General features: G+C 42.4%; 1 protein-coding gene and 1 non-coding gene across 2 annotated transcripts in view; both read left to right on the forward strand.

Annotated features, from left to right (window-relative positions):
• Positions 1-20,824, forward strand: part of LOC124712318 (vanin-like protein 3) — a 158,284-nt gene that overhangs the window by 91,080 nt on the left and 46,380 nt on the right. Inside the window, exons 2-4 of the mRNA XM_047242612.1 lie at positions 3,841-3,937; positions 11,607-11,777; positions 16,821-16,958. Coding sequence (XP_047098568.1) covers positions 3,863-3,937; positions 11,607-11,777; positions 16,821-16,958 — 384 coding nt within the window. The 5' untranslated portion in view covers positions 3,841-3,862. The remainder of the gene's footprint in view (positions 1-3,840; positions 3,938-11,606; positions 11,778-16,820; positions 16,959-20,824) is intronic.
• Trnas-cga lies at positions 13,177-13,251 on the forward strand. The gene has a single exon. It is a non-coding gene; the product is annotated as a tRNA-Ser (tRNA).

A 20,824-nucleotide genomic window follows, 5' to 3' on the forward strand; every position in this document is an offset into this window, starting at 1 on the left:
AGGGAGTGTTTTAAGGGGCCGAAGATATGCGAGGCACTTGGGGAGATATCGAAGCTACTAGGAGGATGTTCCAGGACCTCCCATCGAAATTTCTGAAGAAGCTCTAGGGTCTTCTTTGGCCATATATTACGCCTTATAACGCGGACATCACTACGACATTGTGCATCATGCGAGGCACTGTTCTCCGTACACCTCCGTCATCTTGGTAGATATTTGTGAAGCATGCTCCCCTTCTGCTCGAAGAAATTGGATAACCGATCTGTGTGCTGACTGAGAGGAATACATTACGCAACCAACTCCGGAAACCAATCTCCAAAAATTAGGAAATTGCCGCGAAACCTTAACTCCGCCTGCGTTGCTGGGCATACCACGATGTCATTCTCCCACTGGTATACATACAACGCCGCTACAGCAAAGGTCTACTTTTAAACTGCGCGTACCTTATACTACTTAAGAAGTCTTCGGGCCATACACATATCTGTAAACCTATTCTGTATGCTCATAACCTCGTTAACAGTCTGTGGTGCGGCTCCGTGTCAAACGCTTTCCGGAAATCTAGGAATATGGAATCTACCTGTTTTCCTTCATTCATGGTTCCCAGGATACCATGTGAGATAAGTGCAAGCTGAGTTTCTAAAAGCGATGCTTCCTAAAATCGTGCTAATTTATGGACAGAAACTTTTGCGTCTCAGATTATTTTCAAGAATTCCGCATCAAACCGATGCTAAGAATTTTTGTCTGTAATTTTGCAGGTACGTTTTTTTAACATTCTTATACAGTATATCTCAGGAGGCGCGGTAAATATTCATAAATATGACAGGAACGATCATATGATGCAAGAAAATGTAGTAAAAACAAGCTTCAAAATGGATACGTTAGTGCTAAGAGCACTTCCTCATCTTCTATGCTACTATAAAACGAATCTCTTGTACTGCAAATCCTTTGCTTTCCATATTTTGGGAGCAGGTAGTACGGACTAAAACAAGAAAAAAAGTCCAGTAAAAGTATTCTCTAAAATGCATAACTTGACAGCTACGAGAACTTGTTCAATAGAAAACATGTCTTTCACATAAGCCAAGGAGAACTGCTCATAGCTCTTAAAATATGACTTAAGAGCCCATATTTATTACTCTTTTTTGCTTCGAATGTTGGTTCCTGTCATATCCCTGAATATTTACCGTTACTTCTGGGATGCCCTGTAAATATTAAAAACATCGGAGATGTATCATGCTTCATAGTAGCATACCCGATGTTACTTTCCTTTCTGTGCAACAGTCGCCGTACAGCATAACTTACTATTAGCGAAATCTTCCTCGAGCAAGACAAATATTGCGACGATCTCCATGTACATCGGCACTTATTTGTGGCAGACGGATCTAATTTGTTAGAGGATAGCCAGGAAACATACTTAACACGGAAAAGGTTTAAAGAAGTAAAGAAGAAGGTGAGGAAGAGAAGTAGAAAGTACGATAGCGACTGGCTTAACATCAAAATAGTGAACCACACACTAGTGGAAGTTAGCCGAAGCAAGGAAGATACCAGAAGCAGATTGGCAGAGGTGAATAAAGTTTTCCTTAGTAAAAGAGGTAGCTACTGATACAAGATATTGATATGGAACTGCAAAAAAAAGACTGAAAATTGTACATTGAGAGCACAAAATTTTATGTAAGTGAAACGTGGACTGTCGGAAATCGAGAGAAAAAGAAAGGGGAAGAATTTGAAATTTGGAGCTATTGAAGTATTTTACAAATTAAATTGGCGGATGAAGTACGAAATGAACATATTACTAAAACGGCCACACTGTCCCAGTTTCAGGTTGTCTATCTAATGTCGTACAGCGGCAACAAAAAGTTTGATTGTCAGTATTTCATATAATAATTGTCAAAATTTAAAATGCAGTCATAATGTACTCATAAAGAGGTATAGCCTTTCGTTAGGGTTTCAACGCAACAAGTTAAGTATGAATTAGAAAGTGTATATATGTCTGAGGCAGCGTAACTCACAGCGCACACATTGCCTAGAGTATATTCATCCAGTATTTCACAATGAGAGCGCTTAGTGACTTCCAACAAACTTTCCACATACTTTAAAACCTTTTCAAAACTTTTCTCACTGACAGTCCACCCATTCCCCCTTCCACAAAATAATGAAAAGAGAAACTGTGTCGCTTGCAACAGTTTCTCTCTTCGTGGAATAAATCATCAGCATCAAGCATGACGTTTTAATTTATTACTTCTGTAATGCTAACTCTATTCGCAGCATCTACTTATACCAGCGCCTACAAAATTATATCGTTGTACGACACATGGTTCAAAAGACATTACGTCATAAACACTGAGATGCGTGAACAACTAGCTTCTCTTGAAACTGAGCATGAACAAATCGGACTATACTGACCCTGCTTTTGATAATGAGTTCATTCAGCGACTTTCAACAAACTTTTTCATCAGTGAATGATCTGGAACTAATGAAGCCAACATAATGAGGGTTTCTGAGTTCTCAACCATAAACATGTTACATGCTTAAAATAAAATATTCAACACATTAACTCATTTGAAAAATAATCAGATATCTGAGGCTGATTTGAACATGGGAGGTCGGTACCTTAAAGAATGGGAGCGGAGGCGGGGGCGGAAATACACTGCAAAAGAAACACCGTAATTGTCTTCCATTGTGGTGCTTAAGTTCAAAATTTTGCTCAGAGGTGCCTATAAGTTTCTCCTGTAGCGATGTAAAAGAGTGGCGACCTGAAGCGTCTCCCTCGGCGATGCTTCAAACAGCAACTTGTGCCCCCCTCACGAGCGAAAAAAAGGCCATAAGTTCACGTGAACTGTAACGTGGGATAATGATGTCAGATTGGCACCAGATTTCACCACAATTTTGCGCAGCTCCACCGTGGACATATCACACGATTTGAAGGTCGTCACAACCCCTCTTACCCACATTTCACCCCTTCTTCGAACATCTCTGCGATGGAGGTAAGAATTGCGACACTCAGCGTTATAATCAGGCGGTTTTTAATGGATGGCCGAGGAAAGCATTTTAGACACTTCATCGCTCACACGACGTGAAAAGGCCTCAAGGGGCGGCATCAAAGATGTCAAAGAAACCACCCCTTTTCGTAGGGCGTCGATTCCCACGCATTTCGAATTTGAAAACGACATTTCGAATTGCAATGAGCAACAGGAAGACATCCTTGACAATCTTTGACACTGCTGACGCCCTCGGACGTATAAGGAAATTTGTGGAACTGCATCGCCATTGAAGGTGATCATACACCTTTGGAATGCAACACAACCGTAATTGTTGCCCTCGTGTACAAGCTGGAATGATCACGGATCATTCAAAACAATTCAACGAATTGAGAGACGGTAGGAGAAAATGGACAGAGAGAGAAGGTAGTAGCAGATGGACACAGAGAGGTGCAGGAGGACATAGAGAGTGGGGGTGAAGGACGTGGACAGAGTGATGGGGGATTACCAAATGGACAGAGCGGAGGGCAGACCAGATGGATAGAGAGAGGGGGAAGAAAGAGATGGACCAATAGAACTGGAATAAATATGTACCTAGCCACATCCAGCACTCAGTTAGTAAATATATAATAATCTGATTCAGTTTCTTTAAATCAGTGACTCGATGTCCAACTAATCTAGTCTATGCAATCGAACTCATCAAACATGCAATTTTCGCTATAGTGCTCATAGGCGTTGTGCCACTTGCCAGAGATATTGGGACATGTACCCAACAACGTCTCCGAGAAAAGATCAAGAGCGTCATAAAGGTCGCGTTTTCATTTTCTCCTCTCCTGGTGAGTTTTCTGATGAAGTTTTCTGTCTGCAGGATCACCCGGCACATCATCAAGATGGCCATCTTGCTCAACGTCGTGTTGTGGGCCATCGCCGTCGTGCTCATTGTCTACGAGGTCGGACTCATACAGGTCAGTAGACGCACTGCCACTGTGCATTTACCCCTTAGGGATTGAATTTCCAAAACCACTGAAAACGTGTTTTTTTTTATTTCCAACCGAAGAGTCAAACACTAATTTTCATGCAAGTAGCTTTAAAAATGCTTTTGTAGCTCTTTAATGATGACTTGTTTTCAAAAAACTTTCATCAACTATTTCACCCCATTAGGGGTTCGCAAGTTTCAAAAATTCTAAAACACGTATTTCTTTATTTCTGACCGAGAAATCAAATACCTAATTTCGTAGTTCTAACTTAAAAACTGCATTCATAGGCACTTTGTCCAAAAAGTTTTTCATCCCCTATGTCACCGCCTTATGGGTAAAACTTCGAAAAATCCCTTGTTAAGCGATGCTTACAGTATAAGACCATAACTCTCTCCCAGTTTCAAGTTTCTATCCTTAGCGGTTTGGGCTAGGCGATGATGAGTGATGAGTCAGTCAGGACACTGGTGAGAGAGGAGAGAGAGAGAGAGAGAGAGAGAGAGAGAGAGAGAGAGAGAAAGGGAGAGGGAGAGGGGGAGAAGGAGAGAGAGATCGCGGGCGCGACAACCTACTTAATAGCATATTGATCCATCTTTCCTAATGCAATACAGGAGCGGTTCTGGGTGGCATGTCTTCATCAAGTTCTCTTGGTAGATTTCCGGAGACATACGGCTCCAGATGTCTGCGCTCAGATCACGTAAATGCCGTAAATTACACGCTGGTGGGTAATTTTTGGACGCATAGCTGGCTTCCAATAGCGTCCCACATGTGTTCCAACAGGCACAGCTCAGGCGAATTTGGTGGCCAAGACATCAACGTGGGTTCACTATCAAGCTCCTCAAACCTTTTATTGGCTCATGACATGGACACTTATCTTGCTGGTAGATGCCATTGCCATCGGGGAAGCCACTAGGTATGAAGGTAGGATGAAGGTGGCCTGCTTTAACGTTCACATAGCCCGCAGCTATCATGGTGCCTGCGATTACTGCCACAGGTCCCAAGGAAGCCCAAACCTCTACGGCACAAGTTCCAATTAGGGAGGAAAGAAGAAGGAAAGCGGCCGTGCCCTTTCGAAGAACCTCCCCGGTATTTGCCTTAAACGATTTAGGAAAATTACGGAAAACCTAAATCAGGATGGCCAGAGGCGGGTTTGACCGTCGCCATCCCGAATGCGAGTCCAGTATGCTAACCGCTGCGCTAGCCCGCTCGGTGAGGTTCGTTTGTGTATGAGTAAGGACATAAACTGAAAATGTTCCGTACTCCATGCCAAAAGTCAATACATACATCTGTTTCATTAAAAGGAAAAAATTCATGCGGAAATTACAAAGTGATTTTGCGGTTTGGTTCATAGATAGATCGCTATGCAATAAGGGGCTAATACAGAACTTTTCCCACTTGACACCCTTTTTGTTCCTGTTAGATAGCTATAGCGTAAACCATTTTGTAGAATTTCGTCGGTTACCATAATATTTTAAGGTACTGAGCCTGCAAATCGATTTAATCTCAATTGAGTCACCTTCAGGGAAAATCAATGTCATATGAAATGAGGATTTCCTTCATAAATGTGTTGTATTTTCATTAACGTCATGAGTAAATATGTGTTCAGTTCATGTCTCTGAGTCGTCATCAAAAAACTCAATAAACGTCTTATTAACTGCCATTTTTATTTACGTTCAGTTAACTTTGCTCATTATAAATTCCGAACACAAGAGACTGGAAGTTATGGTCTGCAAGGCCATTGAATATTGATTTTATTACATGATTTTCTTCATTATCTGTTTTATACAAATATTATCAGTTCCAGTTTTCAAGACCTATATTGTCCTGGTTGGTAAGCTTATAATAGAATGAACTGAATGACAATTTTGTTACATGCAATAAATTCTTCCTATAGGAGATTTTTTAGTCTACATTTTAGCTATCAATGACCATTATTTCTATGTTTTACTGTTAAAAATAGCTTATGAATGAACCGAAATCTCTTGCAGGGGCTCTTTACACGGTTACTATAACGAAATACATATTACGACATTCTGATGCTGTCGCACATGATTCAGGCTGATGCTCTGAGCAAAATTGATTAATATCCCTGTTCTTAAATGTATGACTGCTACTGATGAATGGACAAAATTCCTCTTTCTCCACGTCTGAAAGAATCAGGAAAAAATACTCGTGCGAAACACAAGTTGCCCTCTTCATACCTGACACCTTGCAAATAATGGATGCAGGCGAACAAGTAAATTCTGTCTTCTTAGAGTTTCTGAACGAGTTCGACACTTCCCACATCGTCGACTACTGACCAAAATACGTTAATACTAAGTATCTTTCCAAATATGTGATTGTCTCTGTGAATATTTGACTAGTAGAACCAATGTGTTACACTGGATGGCAGTAGTTCTACAGAAACGAAAGTAACATCAGTTATGCCACAAGGGCTCGTAATAGGACCTATGATGTTCTCAACATACATACACAATTTGTCAGATTCAGCAGCACTACAAGATTTTTCACTGACAAAGCCGAGGTCTACGGGCAAGTAGCGGTGGTGGTTATCGCTGCAGCTATCGGTTTTCGGTTAGAGCGGTTCTTTTCGTCTCCAGTTTAACCTGAGTGTTGAAACCCCTCAAAATAACCTGTTTCTGAAATAAACAATATTCTCGTTTTTCACTGCTGTTATTTGCTGTAACAAAAGTAGACTTCAAACAAAGGCTGTAAAATTCTAATGTAGATGAAGGACTTGGAGATTACGATCGATATGGGACTGAGGCTGCGACAGAAATCGATCTCATTAGCCACAGCAAAGATTGCGAAGGCGAAGGAGACAGGCGTGGTGACAGCGGAGCGAAAAGTCAGAAGCTGATGGCTTCCCTGCATCTAGAGGTCTGCACGGATAAGAAAAGTGCAATCCTCATCCGCACCACATCCGCAAGATCCTAATCCGCAACCGCATATATTTAGGTTTTGAATGAGTAATTAATAGTAATAGACAGTAGTACTTAGAATTATGGTATGTAATGACATAGTTATTGTTAGGGTGCCATTTCTGCGACAACTTAACTACTTTTGACTTCTTAAATCACAGGAAATGCTCTATACCTACTCTAAAGCAGACCATTCCAAACAGGAAAGCATTGGCGCTCCGGAGCTTACACAGTAGCGGCTAGGATCTCGTGAGATTGGAAACGCTATTTTAAAAAAAGAATTCAATGTAATAGTATTAAATGATGAAAATACGTGTATAGAAACCGTTATATTTCGCTGCTCTTGCGCCAAGTCAGCTGAAAATGACGATGGTTTTAAACTGTTACTAGCACATTGCGACATTTACCGACAGTTTTTTTGTACTCACTGCTTGGATGTGTCGAATTTTGACGCCATTCATGTCAGCTGATGATTATATTATAGCTTACGCGTTCAGTCCTCGTCATTTCCAGGTGAAAATATTTACATTATTAGACCTATACTGCAAAACGCTGGCGCAACTGTGAAAAAGTTAAACTGCCAGCAGTAATTGACGTTGTCTGGAAGGAATAACTCGTCTTCCGAAGAGTGACAACAAAATCAGTGGTTATAGAAATTAGGAGTCCGTTTACCTTTAGCTAAAAATACGATTGAAATCTCGAACCTCACCTTTTGGCTGATTTATCGAATTAAGACCTAGCGATAAATGAAATGTCTGTTTCATTCTCAATTAAACAAAGTTTTTCACACTTTAAAACATCCTCAACATTGTCTAAATTACTAAGAAAAAATTTGCAGTAGATTTCGCAGTTAATACTTTCAATGTTAAAAAATAATTTTTTTCAGAGTTTAATGGAACTGCAAACGATTTCAAGGTCTATATAAAAACCACTGTCCCATAACTTCAAATGTTAGGCACTGTTCCCCGTTAAGCAATACCGAGTTACAGTAAAATGTTCAATTTTGTTACGAATTTCAGCCCTTATCTTTATTAATTGGCTGGTAAATTAAAAGACACATTATTATTTTGGATGATTTGAATATTTTGTAAGTTTTCAATGTGATCAGAATAATCTTTCACGGGCTATCGCAGTCACAGCTCGTTGGTGGTCGTGAGCCGTAGTTTGAAGTCCAACTTGTAATTGATTACAGGGCCCGCCATGCCACCGCTCCGGCCGGGCTGTTTCACTGTTCACAAAGTGCGACAATGCTCGGCGGCTGTAAATGTTACTGTAGTGCACGCTAAAATTTAGGTAGGCACTTATGAGATCATCATTGCCTAGTTTAATAATACTGACGTATTAGTTGTTGAATGTTCTTGTTGCGAAGATTAAAAACTTAAAATTGAGCTCTTTAATATGAAAATTACAACAAAACAAATTGCTTGTTAAATATTTCCTTCTTTTACCTAATGCTACTTAAATGTTCGTGTTGGGAATAGTAAAAATACTAACAATATGTCGATGAAATTCTCTATTACAAATATTACAACAAAAACTCACTGGCTGCAGATTAAGTATTTTCATCTTCTGCTTGCTTCTGATTCAAAGTCTGTAAAAGAAAGAATCAGATGAAAAAAATTGTAACTAATTCAGATAAGCCCAAAAAATACAGTGAAGTAAGAGAAGCTGTACAAGTACCTTTTTACTTTGGAAGATTACTATGCAGGAACATCGTCTGTGGCTTCAAAGACGTGCGTCGGTCCTGCATTATTTGTCCCGCAGTAGAGAGGCTTCTCTCAGATGGCGCGCTGGACGCTGGAATGCAGTGCACGAAGTATGCGAGTTTGGAAAGACGCGGATAGACGTTTTCACGTCCATGCCACCAAGCTATCAGGTCGATTCCTTCCGAAAATTGGACTTTATCGTTCGTATATCTGAGAATTTCATCTGACTCAAAGTCAAGGTCTCTCGTCGATTCATCTTCTGTTATTCCATATGTTGTTTCCTCTTTATCTTTTAACTGTGGGCAATTTCTCGCAACGTAAATTTTCGCTTCCATTACAACTTCATCTTTTTCGGCACTGCTAAGAAATTTTAGGTTTTTATATTTTGGATTCAAAAACGTTGCAAGTTTATGGGTTACTGTTATGTCCCATTTGCTGATTAAAATAGATTTGGCTGTATTCTTTAAATCTATCAGAAATGTGCTGTCGCCATCATTTTTTTTTTTCAAGGAAGGAGAGAAGTTTTAACTTACAAAACACACATAAATAGAGCGTAGGGGTTTTGGAGGCTTCGAGATCACAAGAAGCTATTTTAAATGGTGTCAGAAAGATTATTATATCTTCCGCGATCCTCTGGTCTATAGAATCAATCAAATTATCTTGATTCTTCTGTGACAAAATTGACAGAACTTCAAACCATAGTGAATTAATAGACTCAAACATATCCAATTTGCTGTTCCATCGTGTGTCTATATCTCCTTTCAATGACTTCTGAAGGCGATTCTGAAGACCATATCTTTTTAAAAAAGTCGTGATAGCTCGACAGGAATTTATTAGTCGCTGCACGTCACTCTTCTCATCATTCGCGACTCCTCGAGTCGTGTGCTCCAGCACAGTATTAAGAATGTGTGCTGAGCACGAGAGCCTCTTGTATTGGCGGAGTGCTGCCACTAAATTGGGACCTCTATCCGTAACGAACATGATGTTATTCACAGCACTGAATAAATCGAACGACCGTAGTATCTTAATTAATTCAAGTTTAATGTTTTCTCCTGTTTTTTTTTTTTTTTTTTTTTTTAATCTCACTCTCAAAATTTCTGGTGCACAACACTCGATCCTTAAGTTTCACTTCTTCATAATTAACATCATGTGCAGTCACTCCCATATAGTTTATTTTACGGTACGAATCAGTCCATAAATCGACAGTTAGTGCTCCACCTATATCTCTGGATATATTCTTCACTTCTGCGGAGACAGTTTCACGCAGACGATTGGCCGTTTCCTTCAAATTTCTGGATATGGTGGTTGGATGAGATAGCATTTCCTTAGCACTCACTGCACCGTACTTAGCCCCCACATCGATGAGAAACTGTTCCGTCTCGAGAAACCCAGATCCACACGCAACTTCGAATGGTAAAATGTCTTTGCTGACAAGATTGATAAGTTTTTCTGTCAGGAAATTTCACGTCTCTCTTGGTATTTAAATAAGTAATTATGCTACTTTGTACAGCCTCACACGAACGTTTTAGCAAATTTGAAGTTCCACTTTTGTGTCCAGTGTAATAATATACTTTTTTACATGCAAAAAAAGCCACTATATCTTTTATCTTTTAGTTGCCATCAATTACGTATCCGAATATTTTCCAAATTGGCGATTTCAATTTGTTTTCATTCACTAATGTAAAATCACCTTTTTTCACCTTACACGAAATTGTATCCATCGATATGGTGTTCATTTGAAGAAAGAACTCTCACTGATATTTGCTACGATGCACGTTGTCACTCGGTCACTACAAAGCGCTAACTGAAGGCAGCGGAAAATTGCAACGGGCACCTGTCTGGTAGACAGTGGGCAGGTTTGCCACCCAGAGAGCACTTCACAGGCCACACAAAAGACACGGTCGCGGAAACAGATTAGGCGCAGGTCGCTTGGGTACAGCTACGTCGGTCGTAACCTGGGGCTGAGGACAACAGACATCCGCTCTACCCAGGCCCTGCGAGATTCCAAGAATGTCAACAGACTTGAAGTTTTCAACTAACATTGTAACATACGTACTGGGCAGATGCCTTGCTCATTATCCGCAGATGACATGCGGATATCCGTGCCGGTCGCGATTTTATCCGCCAAGTAACAAATACCGCGGATATCCGCGGATATATCCGCGGATATCTGCATCCGCGCAGACCTCTACCTGCATCCTCTCTTTTGGACGCTATCATTTGCAACCTGAAGTGATAACAAAATTAATGACTCAGTTATTATCCCGAGTTTATAGCACTTCATTAAAATTATGGGTATGTCACTCAAATTTACCTTCTCTTCCAAGGAGCGCCGTTAATCTTTCCTACTTATATGATACACTATGTGATCAAAACTATCCGGACACCCCAAAAACATACGTTTTTCATATTAGGTGCATTGTGCTGCCACCTACTGCCAGGTACTCCATATCAGCGACCTCAGTAGTCATTAGACACCGTGAAAGGGCAGAATGGAGCACGGACTTCGAACGTGATCGGGCGATTGGGTGTCACTTGTCTCATACGTATGCACGAGAGATTTCCACACTCCTAAACATTCCTAGGTCCACTGTTTCTGATGTGATAGTGAAGTGAAGACGTGAATGGACACAGCGTGAATTGTTGACTGACAGATACCGTCGACAGTTGAAGAGGGTCGTAATGTGTAATAGGCAGACATCTATCCAGACCATCACACAGGAATTCCAAATTGCATCTACTGCGAGTACTATGACAGTTAGGCGGGAGATGAGAAAACTTGGATTTCATAGTCAAACGGCTGCTCGTAAGCCACACATCACGCCGGTAAATGCCAAACGACGCCTCGCTTGGTGTATTAGTGTATTAGTGTGACCTGTCCAACTTTCCAGTCCTGAGGTACAGATCTTTCGGCGAGCGAGCAGTTGCACATTCATTAACTTTGCTGTTCACACAGGCCCGAGAAGGGAAGTTTGCTGTGTGCACGCTGTTTGCTGTTGTGGAAGGTAACAACGAGTGTTCTCGCTGCTGCAGGCGTACCCAGCGGGCGACGATGAGTCGCAGGGAGGTGACCGGCGCATGCAGTACGTGGCCGCGGTGGTGGAGTACCCCGCGCTGGGAGACCCCACCAAGGAAGACCCTCAGCTCGTGATTGGCGCCAACTGCGAGCGCTACATCCGCTTCATGCGTCAAGCCCGCGACCAGGTGAGTCTCGGCTCGTGGATGGACTGATTTCCCTACGTAGCTCACGGCAAATTTCTAAGGAAAGGCGCGGACGTTTGCCTTCACCATGTCGCGCAAACCCGAGCGAGTGCTCCACCTCTTAATGACCTCTTCATTGAATCCAAACCTTCCTGCTTCCTAGCATCCAGAGCTAGACCAGGACGGAGAAAGCAAGAACCTGCGTGCGGAATCTACTGTACGAGATGGTTATCAAAAATTCTCAAAATGAATTAATTAAAATTATTACGTCATATCCCGAGCTTTTCTGTACGGTCACCTTCTTGGAGGGTGAACACAACGGTCTTGACGTTTTTCTCACCCTGTTCAGATGTTTGGTGCCCCCTCCGATTCCACTCGAATCTCCTCCACTGTACCGAACCTTCACTCCTTCATGGGGAGAAGAAGCTATCACACGATAACTAAATCTACTGGGTACAACAGATGGGAAACAACTGTCACCTTGTTCTTAGTAAGAAAAATCCTGAATAGGCTGTATTCGACTGTGCATCGCCGTTGCGGAGTACCCAGTCGTTCATGGACGTTTTCTCTTCACGCCTTCCTTCACGCGTCTAAGAAAATCACGGTAGAACTCTTTATTTACTGTCTGATCATGAGGGTGAACTCTTTACGAGCAGCACCGTTAATATACAGGATGTGTGTTTTAACTTGAGACAGCAAAATATCTCTAAAATGACGCATCTTCAGAAAAAAATGTTCTACATGAAAAGTTAACATTAGTAAAGAGGACATCGTGTCTGCATTGTCGTGGAGGAGTACTCAGATGTTCGTGGACGTTTTCCCATTACATCCTCCCTCAATCGTCTTAGAACATCGCGACAAAAGTCTTTATTTACTGTCTGACAAGGAGGGTGAACTGTTTACGAACAATCCCGTCAATATACTAGCCATCTCCTGACCACCCTTCCTGTGCGGGTGGGGTCAACTTTGTATTTGCAAATGGGAACCCTCTCCCCATCTCCATTTTTCTTGCATAGTCTGACTCTACACCAACCAAAATACCCGCAGTTTACTCACACCATTGTTTTCCCTTTGTGGTAGGCGGCACTGTAATTGATAAATGTCAAGTGTGAAACTTCCTGGCATATTAAAACTGTGTGCTGGACCGAGACTCGATCTCGGGACCTTTGCCTTTCGCGGGCAACTGCTCTACCAACTGAGCTACCCAAGCACGACTCACGCCCCGTCCTCACAGCTTTACTTCTGCCAGTACCTCGTCTCCTACCTTCCAAAGTTAACAGAAGCTTTCCTTTCTTTCAGGAGTGTTAGTTCTGCAAGGTTCGCAGGAGAGCTTCTGTTAATATTGGAAGGTAGGAGACGAGGTACTGGCAGAAGTAAAGCTGTGAGGACGGGGCGTGAGTCGTGCTTGGGTAGCTCAGTTGGTAGAGCAGTTGCCCGCGAAAGGCAAAGGTCCCGAGTTCGAGTCTCGGTCCGGCACACAGTTTTAATCTGCCATGAAGTTTCATATCGACTCCGCTGCAGAGTGAAAATCTCATTCTGCAAATGTCAAGTGTGTTTGTTTTTGCAATTAAGAACCGACGCATCTGATTCTACATTTCACTTACGATGTAAATGTAAACCTTTGTGTTCTGACTGTGCTGTCTACGTTCGAAGTTTAGTGTAGCGAATTTGATTGTACAGTAAAATATGGTTAGCTGTTTCGATGTCTGTTTAGAATCTACTTTTAGTTTGATCCAGGAACAACTATGAGGATGTAATAGCTGCCCATCGGGATGCTTCATATCCGTGATTCCTCTTGCCTCTCACCATTGGGATCCGTGATTTCGGCGAGTCCCTTTGCCTCTCAGCATCGGGATACTTGATTTCGGGGAGTATCCATGGCGGTTCGCCTATCACTATCACTTTATGGGGATTTTACCTTATTAGAATGATTGTGGTTTGTATTCCACAGGTAGCGCGTAGTGGCCAACGCGAGAGTTACGCCAGTTGGATAGAAATACTCACCGAAATCAGTCACTCCTGCAGACGGGATGTGAGGGCGGCCACCAAAATCAAGCATTCCGATGGTTTGGGGACTTACTACAATCAATCCCGCAGGCAGCAGAAAACTGCTTTACCATACAAGTAACATATGGCCAGAAATAGTGGCTGGCCAAATTACTTGTACTGTACAATCACATTTGTAATACTCAAGTAACGTCTGAACATTTGTATCAACCGCTAGAACACAAAGCTGTACATGTACATCGTAAATGAATTGTAAAATCATATCCGTCAGTTCTCAATTGCAAAAAACGGGACCCTTGATATTTGGCGATTACAGGACCATCTTCGACGAATGGAAAAGGATGAGTTGAGTGGACCGTACGTATCTTTGGCACAGAATCTGAATATTCAATAAAAACGGGCTGATCCCGTTTGAAAATACAATGTTGACCCTGCCCACGCAGGAGAGATGGTTAGGAGGTGGCCATTTGTAACACAGACAGATGTCTCCTCCACTAAAATTAACTTTGCACGTAGAACGTTTTTTTCCAAATGATGTGTCTTTTTCGAGATAAATAGTTGTCTCAAGTTAAAACAGACACTAAGGAAAAGAAACGGTGATTTAATATTACTCTATCCGGAGGGCCACTGTTGCAGACAATGAGAGAACAAAGCAGGAGAATGACCGCCGACACCCTCTGTATGGTCATCAGGCAGCAAGATCCCGCCTTAAATCCCGCAAGAGTTTCCTTGCTAGGACTGCACCACTGGAGGGAGCACCAGAGGCAATTCGTCTTGCAACATGGAAGAGCTCTCTGCCCTTAGACGTCTCACCAAAAGAAGAACTAGCTCCTGGCGCAAACCTACAGTACCCTGTATGGAGGTCCCTAAACCGCCAAAGAGTGGGCCTCCCCCAATGCAAGACCAACCTGAAGAAATGGGGAATCCTTCCAGCGAGCGCTGACACCTTTTGCGACTGCGGGACTGAAGAAGATCCAAGCCCCCTCCTGGACAACCCGTGCACAATACAAGATGTTTACGAAGGAAATGACAAAGCTATCGCAGCTGCTATTTTTGGAAATGCTGACGGGACACGGAAATGAATGAATGAATATTACTCTCGATTTGTTGAGCTTTCTTTGGCTGAAGTAAAGAAGAACTCCTCCGATGTGACGATTGCTGGTAGTTTCAGGGTCATAGCCGTAAACACGACATGCATCACCGGTTAAAACTTCTGAAAGAGAGTTTGGATCGTCTCGAAGCAGTTGTTTAAGATTCGTACAGAAGTCCAAATGATGTTGCTTCTGACCGTCTTGAAGCAGTCGCAGAATAAACTTCGCCGCAACCCTTCTCATGTTCAGTTCTTCCTGCAGAATACATTCACATGTACCACAACTTATGCGCAAGATGATGCTGAGGTCGTGCATGGTATGTCTGCAGTCTTGCAGAAAGAGATCCTTCACTGCCTGAACATTTTCTGGTGTGGTGCCAGTTGACGTCCCATGTAGTACATTCGTGTTATTTTGTTTGTTGTACAAAACTGAGCTCACAGTGTTTTTCTGAAATTAAGGGAGAGCCCATTCATAGAGAACCACTTACAATTTTTTGAAAATTGTTAAAAATTTATTCTGTTGTTATTTCTGCAATTGCCATAATTATAATATTTGCTTTACCTGCATAAATTAGTAACCCCGCTTAGTGTGTGTTAAGTGGAAGGTAACCATTACGTATAAGTACGAGGGTGAGTGAAATGAAAATCTTAGATTTGTAATAACAAATCGAAATTTTGCGCTGTTATCCTGTAAGTTGGTAAGAGTGCTACAAACAGTGTGCAGAATGCCCTGTAAGTGGCAGCATAGTGCCGATGCACACATACCATCGCAGTATCAGTATAAAGATGGCCGCCTCACTTGCGACTTGCACGAGGGAAGAACAGCGTTTTGTTATTGGGCTTTTGCGTAGTGAAAATCTGTTGAAATTCGTCGACGAATAAAGGTTCAGTGCGGTGATGCATGTTTGTCAGTGCAGCAAGTCTACGAATGGAGTAGGAAGTTCACAAATGGTGTCACTTCAGGTCAGGCACAACGAGTTGTGACTCCACAGAACGTTGCAGCAGTTGAAGCCATAGTGAAGGAAAACCGCCGAGTGACACTGAATGATGCAATGGGAGGAAAGAAGTTCCGTTCTGATGAAGAGGTACGCCACGCGGTGCATGAGTGGTTGCGCGGACTACCAAAAGAATTTTTTTTCTAAAGGAATTTATGCAGTTTATAAGCACTGGAGGACTTCTACTGAGCGTGGGCGAGATCATGTTGAAAAGTGATACAGCTTTGTACCACTTCTGCACAATAAATAATATTTTAGAAAATATTTAAGGTTTACATTTGACTCACCCTCATAGTACGAGAGAACCAAATCTGAACGATGTGGAGCTCCATTCGTGATTCCTTCCCATTAACAAAATTTTCTTTTCTTCCAGCCTGTACCGCGACTTACATTGCTTTTTTTCTGGTTCGATTCAAATCAGTTTTTTGTAATACCATTAATTCCATTGAATTTAAGCTTTTCAAAGAAGAGTATTATTCTATGCTCAATCAAACGCCTTTGATGGATCGTAAAAAATGCTAACTGGCGATAGTTTGCTATTTAAGGTTAGTAATATTTAGTGAGTGAGTGTTAAATGTGAGTGGAACCGAAATAGCAATAAAACATGTAACTTTTTTTCTAATTATGTGGGGCACTAATAATCAGTGCATTACTTTCCTGACTATTTTAGAAAACGAAGTCAGAAATGAAACTACACAACAGTTATTCTGACGTGTTGTGTCGCGTTTCTTATTAATACTCGTAGATTGAGTTCTCTGAGGATGCAGGACCCGTATATGCTGTTACTGTTCAACAAACTGGTAAGCAGGTAAGGATAATATACAAAAGTAACAGTTCAACGATGAGGACACTTCGGCAACTTTTCGTATCGCCCAGTAGCATATTTCAGAACTAGCAGTTATCAACTGGCCAGACTACGTGCTACACATATATAGCTTGGTGTTGTGGTTCCAGAGCGCCGACATCATCGTGTTCCCCGAGTGCGGGCTGACTTCGATGAACCTGCCGCCGACACGAGAGCAGCTGCGCAAGGTGCTGACGCCAATCCCAGAGCCGCAGAACAACCCGTGCGATGATGACACCGCTGCCCAGGTAAAGCCTCGCTTTTTGTTTGCAACAGAGTCCAAGTAAATGTTATCCTCAGACGTATATATCTGATCAAAAGTATCGGACACGTATTAGCGAACATTAATATACACTACTGGCCATTAAAAATGCTACACCACGACGATGACGTGCTACAGACGCGAAATTTAACCGACAGGAAGAAGATGCTGTGATATGCAAATTATTAGCTTTTCAGAGCATTCACACAAGGTTGGCGCCGGTGGCGACACCTACAACGTGCTGACATGAGGAAAGTTTACAACCGATTTCTCATACACAAACACCAGTTGACCGGCGTTGCCTGGTGAAACGTTGTTTTGATGACTCGTGTAAGGAGGAGAAATGCGTACCATCACGTTTCCGACTTTGATTAAGATCGGATTGTAGCCTATCGCGATTGCGGTTTATTGTATCGCGACAGTGCTGCTCGCGTTGGTCGAGATCCAATGACTGTTAGCAGAATATGGAATCTGTGGGTTCAGGAGGGTAAAACGGAACGCAGTGCTGGATCAGAACGGCCTCGTATCACTAGCAGTCGAGATGACAGGCATCTTATCCACATGTCTGTTACGTCTCGATCCCAGAGTCAACATATGGGGACGTTTGCATCTGCACGAACAGTTCGACGACGTTTCCAGCCGCATGGACTATCAGCTCGGAGACCATGCTGCGGTTACCCTTGACGCTGCATCACAGACACGAGCGCCTGCGATGGTGTACTCAATGACGAACCTGGGTGCACGAATGGCATAACGTCATTTTTTCGGATGAATCCAGGTTCTGTTTACAGCATCATGATGGTCGCATCCGTGTTTGGCGACATCGCGGTGAACGCACATTGGAAGCGTGTATTCGCCATCGCCATCCTGGCGTATCACCCGGCTTGATGGTATGGGGTGCCATTGGTTACACGTCTCGGTCAACTCTTGTTCGCATTGTCGGCACATTGAACAGTGGACGTTACATTTCAGATGTGCTACGACCTGTGGCTCTACCCTTCATTCGATTCCTGTGAAACCCTACATTTCAGCAGGATATTGCACGACCGCATGTTGCAGGTCTTGTACGGGCCTTTCTGGATACAGAAGCCCTGGCCAGCACATTCTCCAGATCTCTCACCAATTGAAAACGTCTGGTCAATGGTGTCCGAGCAACTGGCTCGTCACAATACACCAGTCACCTCTTGATGAACTGTGGTATCGTGTTGAAGTTGCATGGGCACCTGTACCTGTGCACGCCATCCAAGCTCTGTTTGACTCAATACCTAGGCGTATCAAGACCGTTATCACAGCCAGAGGTGGTTGTTCTGGGACTGATTTCTCAGGATCTATGCACCCAAATTGCGTGAAAAACTAGTCACATGTCAGTTCTAGTATAATATCTTAGTCCAGTGAATACCCGTTTATCATCTGCATTTCTCCTTGGTGTAGCAATTTTAATGGCCAGTAGTGTAGACTGTGTCCACACGTCATCTTTACGGTGCCTTCAACTAGCTTGAACTTTCCTGTGGTCACTTTCAAAGAAGTATATGAATATCAGTGGAGGCATGACCAAAGAATGTAATGAAGTTCGGCGCTGGAGTTGGAAGCGAAGTTGACATTCTGACTCATCCCAAAGATGTCGCATTCGGTACTTGTTAGGACTCTGCCAGTCCATTTCAGGAATTTTGTTGTCCACAAACCATTGCTCACAGATGCTGCTTTTCCGTATCACATCAGCAACAGTTGTAGACGTGGGCTGTTATAGAATGGTTGAAATGTCCCGGATGGATTCTTTATATACATGACATCCAGTAACTAGTCTACTTTCTAAGTCATTGAGTTCTTCTAACCGAACCACTGTACAGTTACTGCTTCTCTACTGCCACCGCTCAGCTGCTTGCATGAGTGCGTTTTGAAGCCCATTTTTACTGAAGGTACTTTGTAGGGAGCACATTGTGCCCACGTGGGAGCGATCTAGGTGCTTGTAAAACAATAAACTGGTAGCCAAGATCGCAGGAATTATTTTTATTCCATGATTACCGGTTATGGCGAAACTAAAGTCGCCATCATCGGATCTTAGGACAGTACCTAGCTTGCGCTTGTATGTGGTGGAGACGCTTAACTTTTAGAATGTCCTCTCTCTTGGACGCCTATGTGCTACTTACGACAATTTTGTAAGGCCTGCGTGTTACAGGCAACTATTAACATCACCATTGTTTGCCTTGATGTTGTAACTTGTATGTGTCCTAAGATCGGATGTTAGCGGCTTTAGTTTCGTCAAAACCGGTAATCATGGAATAAAAAGAGTTCCTGCAATCTTGGCTACCAATTTATTGTTTTACTGAAGGTGCGGTGGATTTTTACTAATGCCTTCTGTCTACGGTAGGGGATGCGAAGTGAAAGGGTTTACTAACATGTGTAAGTGTCCTTGCAAATGTGTTATTGTTCTATGTTTAGTGTGAGATTTGGTGTGGTTTTTTGTGCTCTGATGTGACGAGAGGTTATGTTCCTTGGAATTTCGTAATTAATCTAGTGATGAAATGAGGTAGAGTGGTTAGTTTTCTGTTTTGTCTTAAAATGATTGCGTTCTGTTCCGAATGACAGTGGTGATGGATGGCACGTTTGCGTCAGTGACACTGCCACGCTCCCCGCCTCCTTTTATATACTGGCGGGTCCGCATTACGTGATATTTAGCAGTCAGTTCAGCATTACACAGAGCTGCCTGGATACCTTTGATTAGATAGTGTATATGGACACTGAGAGCTACGCTAGCCCTGGTGTCACTGGAAGCGGTTTACCCACACTGCGCACGAACCACATGGTAGTCTTTCGGACCCTGCGCTGTTAGGATCCCGCTACAGACTGTCTATTTGAGTATTTACATACTCCAATACTTTTTTTCTCTTCCACCAAATGTTGCAGAGCTACGCTTTACAGCTACCTCCTCAAAGCCGGTATATTACGACATTGTACTCTGTGGCACAGACTCACGTGGCGAAATTTTGTCCTGTCCAGATACAAATGTTATACATTTATAATACCAGGCAGTTTTCTTTTTAAACTGATAAACTTGTCTTCGCTCCCAGCAACCGGCAACGGTAATTAGGGCGATGAAAAAAATCTGGAACAGTGACTACCTTACTATGTCCACTTATTGAAAACCAAAGTAAGAAAGTCTTGGTCACTTGGTCAGGTTAACTGTATTCACGGAATTATTTTGGTAGTAGTCCAAAACGTTTATATGCATTTGCTGCGGGAAGACGTTTCATTCGTGAACAACGGTCTTTCCACGTGGTACGAATGGAGCTAATGAAAGTTAACAATGACAAGTACTTTTATTGTATTGAGTAATGTTGATTGTGTTCCTCAGATTATAACGGTTCGAAAATCAAGACGAATATAATCTGTTAGTGCTAAAAACGCTAAAATAATATTTTATTATAGATTATCTTCAAATGTAACCTGGAAGTAACATGTTGTTGTTGTTGTGGTCTTCAGTCCTGAGACTGGTTTGATGCAGCTCTCCATGCTACTCTATCCTGTGCAAGCTTCATCATCTCCCAGTACCTACTGCAACCTACATCCTTCTGAATCTGTTTAGTGTATTCATCTCTCGGTCTCCCTCGACGATTTTTACCCTCCACGCTGCCCTCCAATACTAAATTGGTGATGCCTTGATGCCTCAGAACATGTCCTACCAACCGATCCCTTCTTCTAGTCAAGTTGTGCCACAAACTTCTCTTCTCCCCAATCCTATTCAATACCTCCTCATTAGTTACGTGATCTACCCACCTTATCTTCAGCATTCTTCTGTAGCACCACATAATATGTTTTAAAAATGTCACCCGCATTTATTTTTTAAAAGGAACT

This window comes from Schistocerca piceifrons, chromosome 8 (assembly GCF_021461385.2).
Source record: "Schistocerca piceifrons isolate TAMUIC-IGC-003096 chromosome 8, iqSchPice1.1, whole genome shotgun sequence".
Classification (NCBI taxonomy): domain Eukaryota; kingdom Metazoa; phylum Arthropoda; class Insecta; order Orthoptera; family Acrididae; genus Schistocerca; species Schistocerca piceifrons.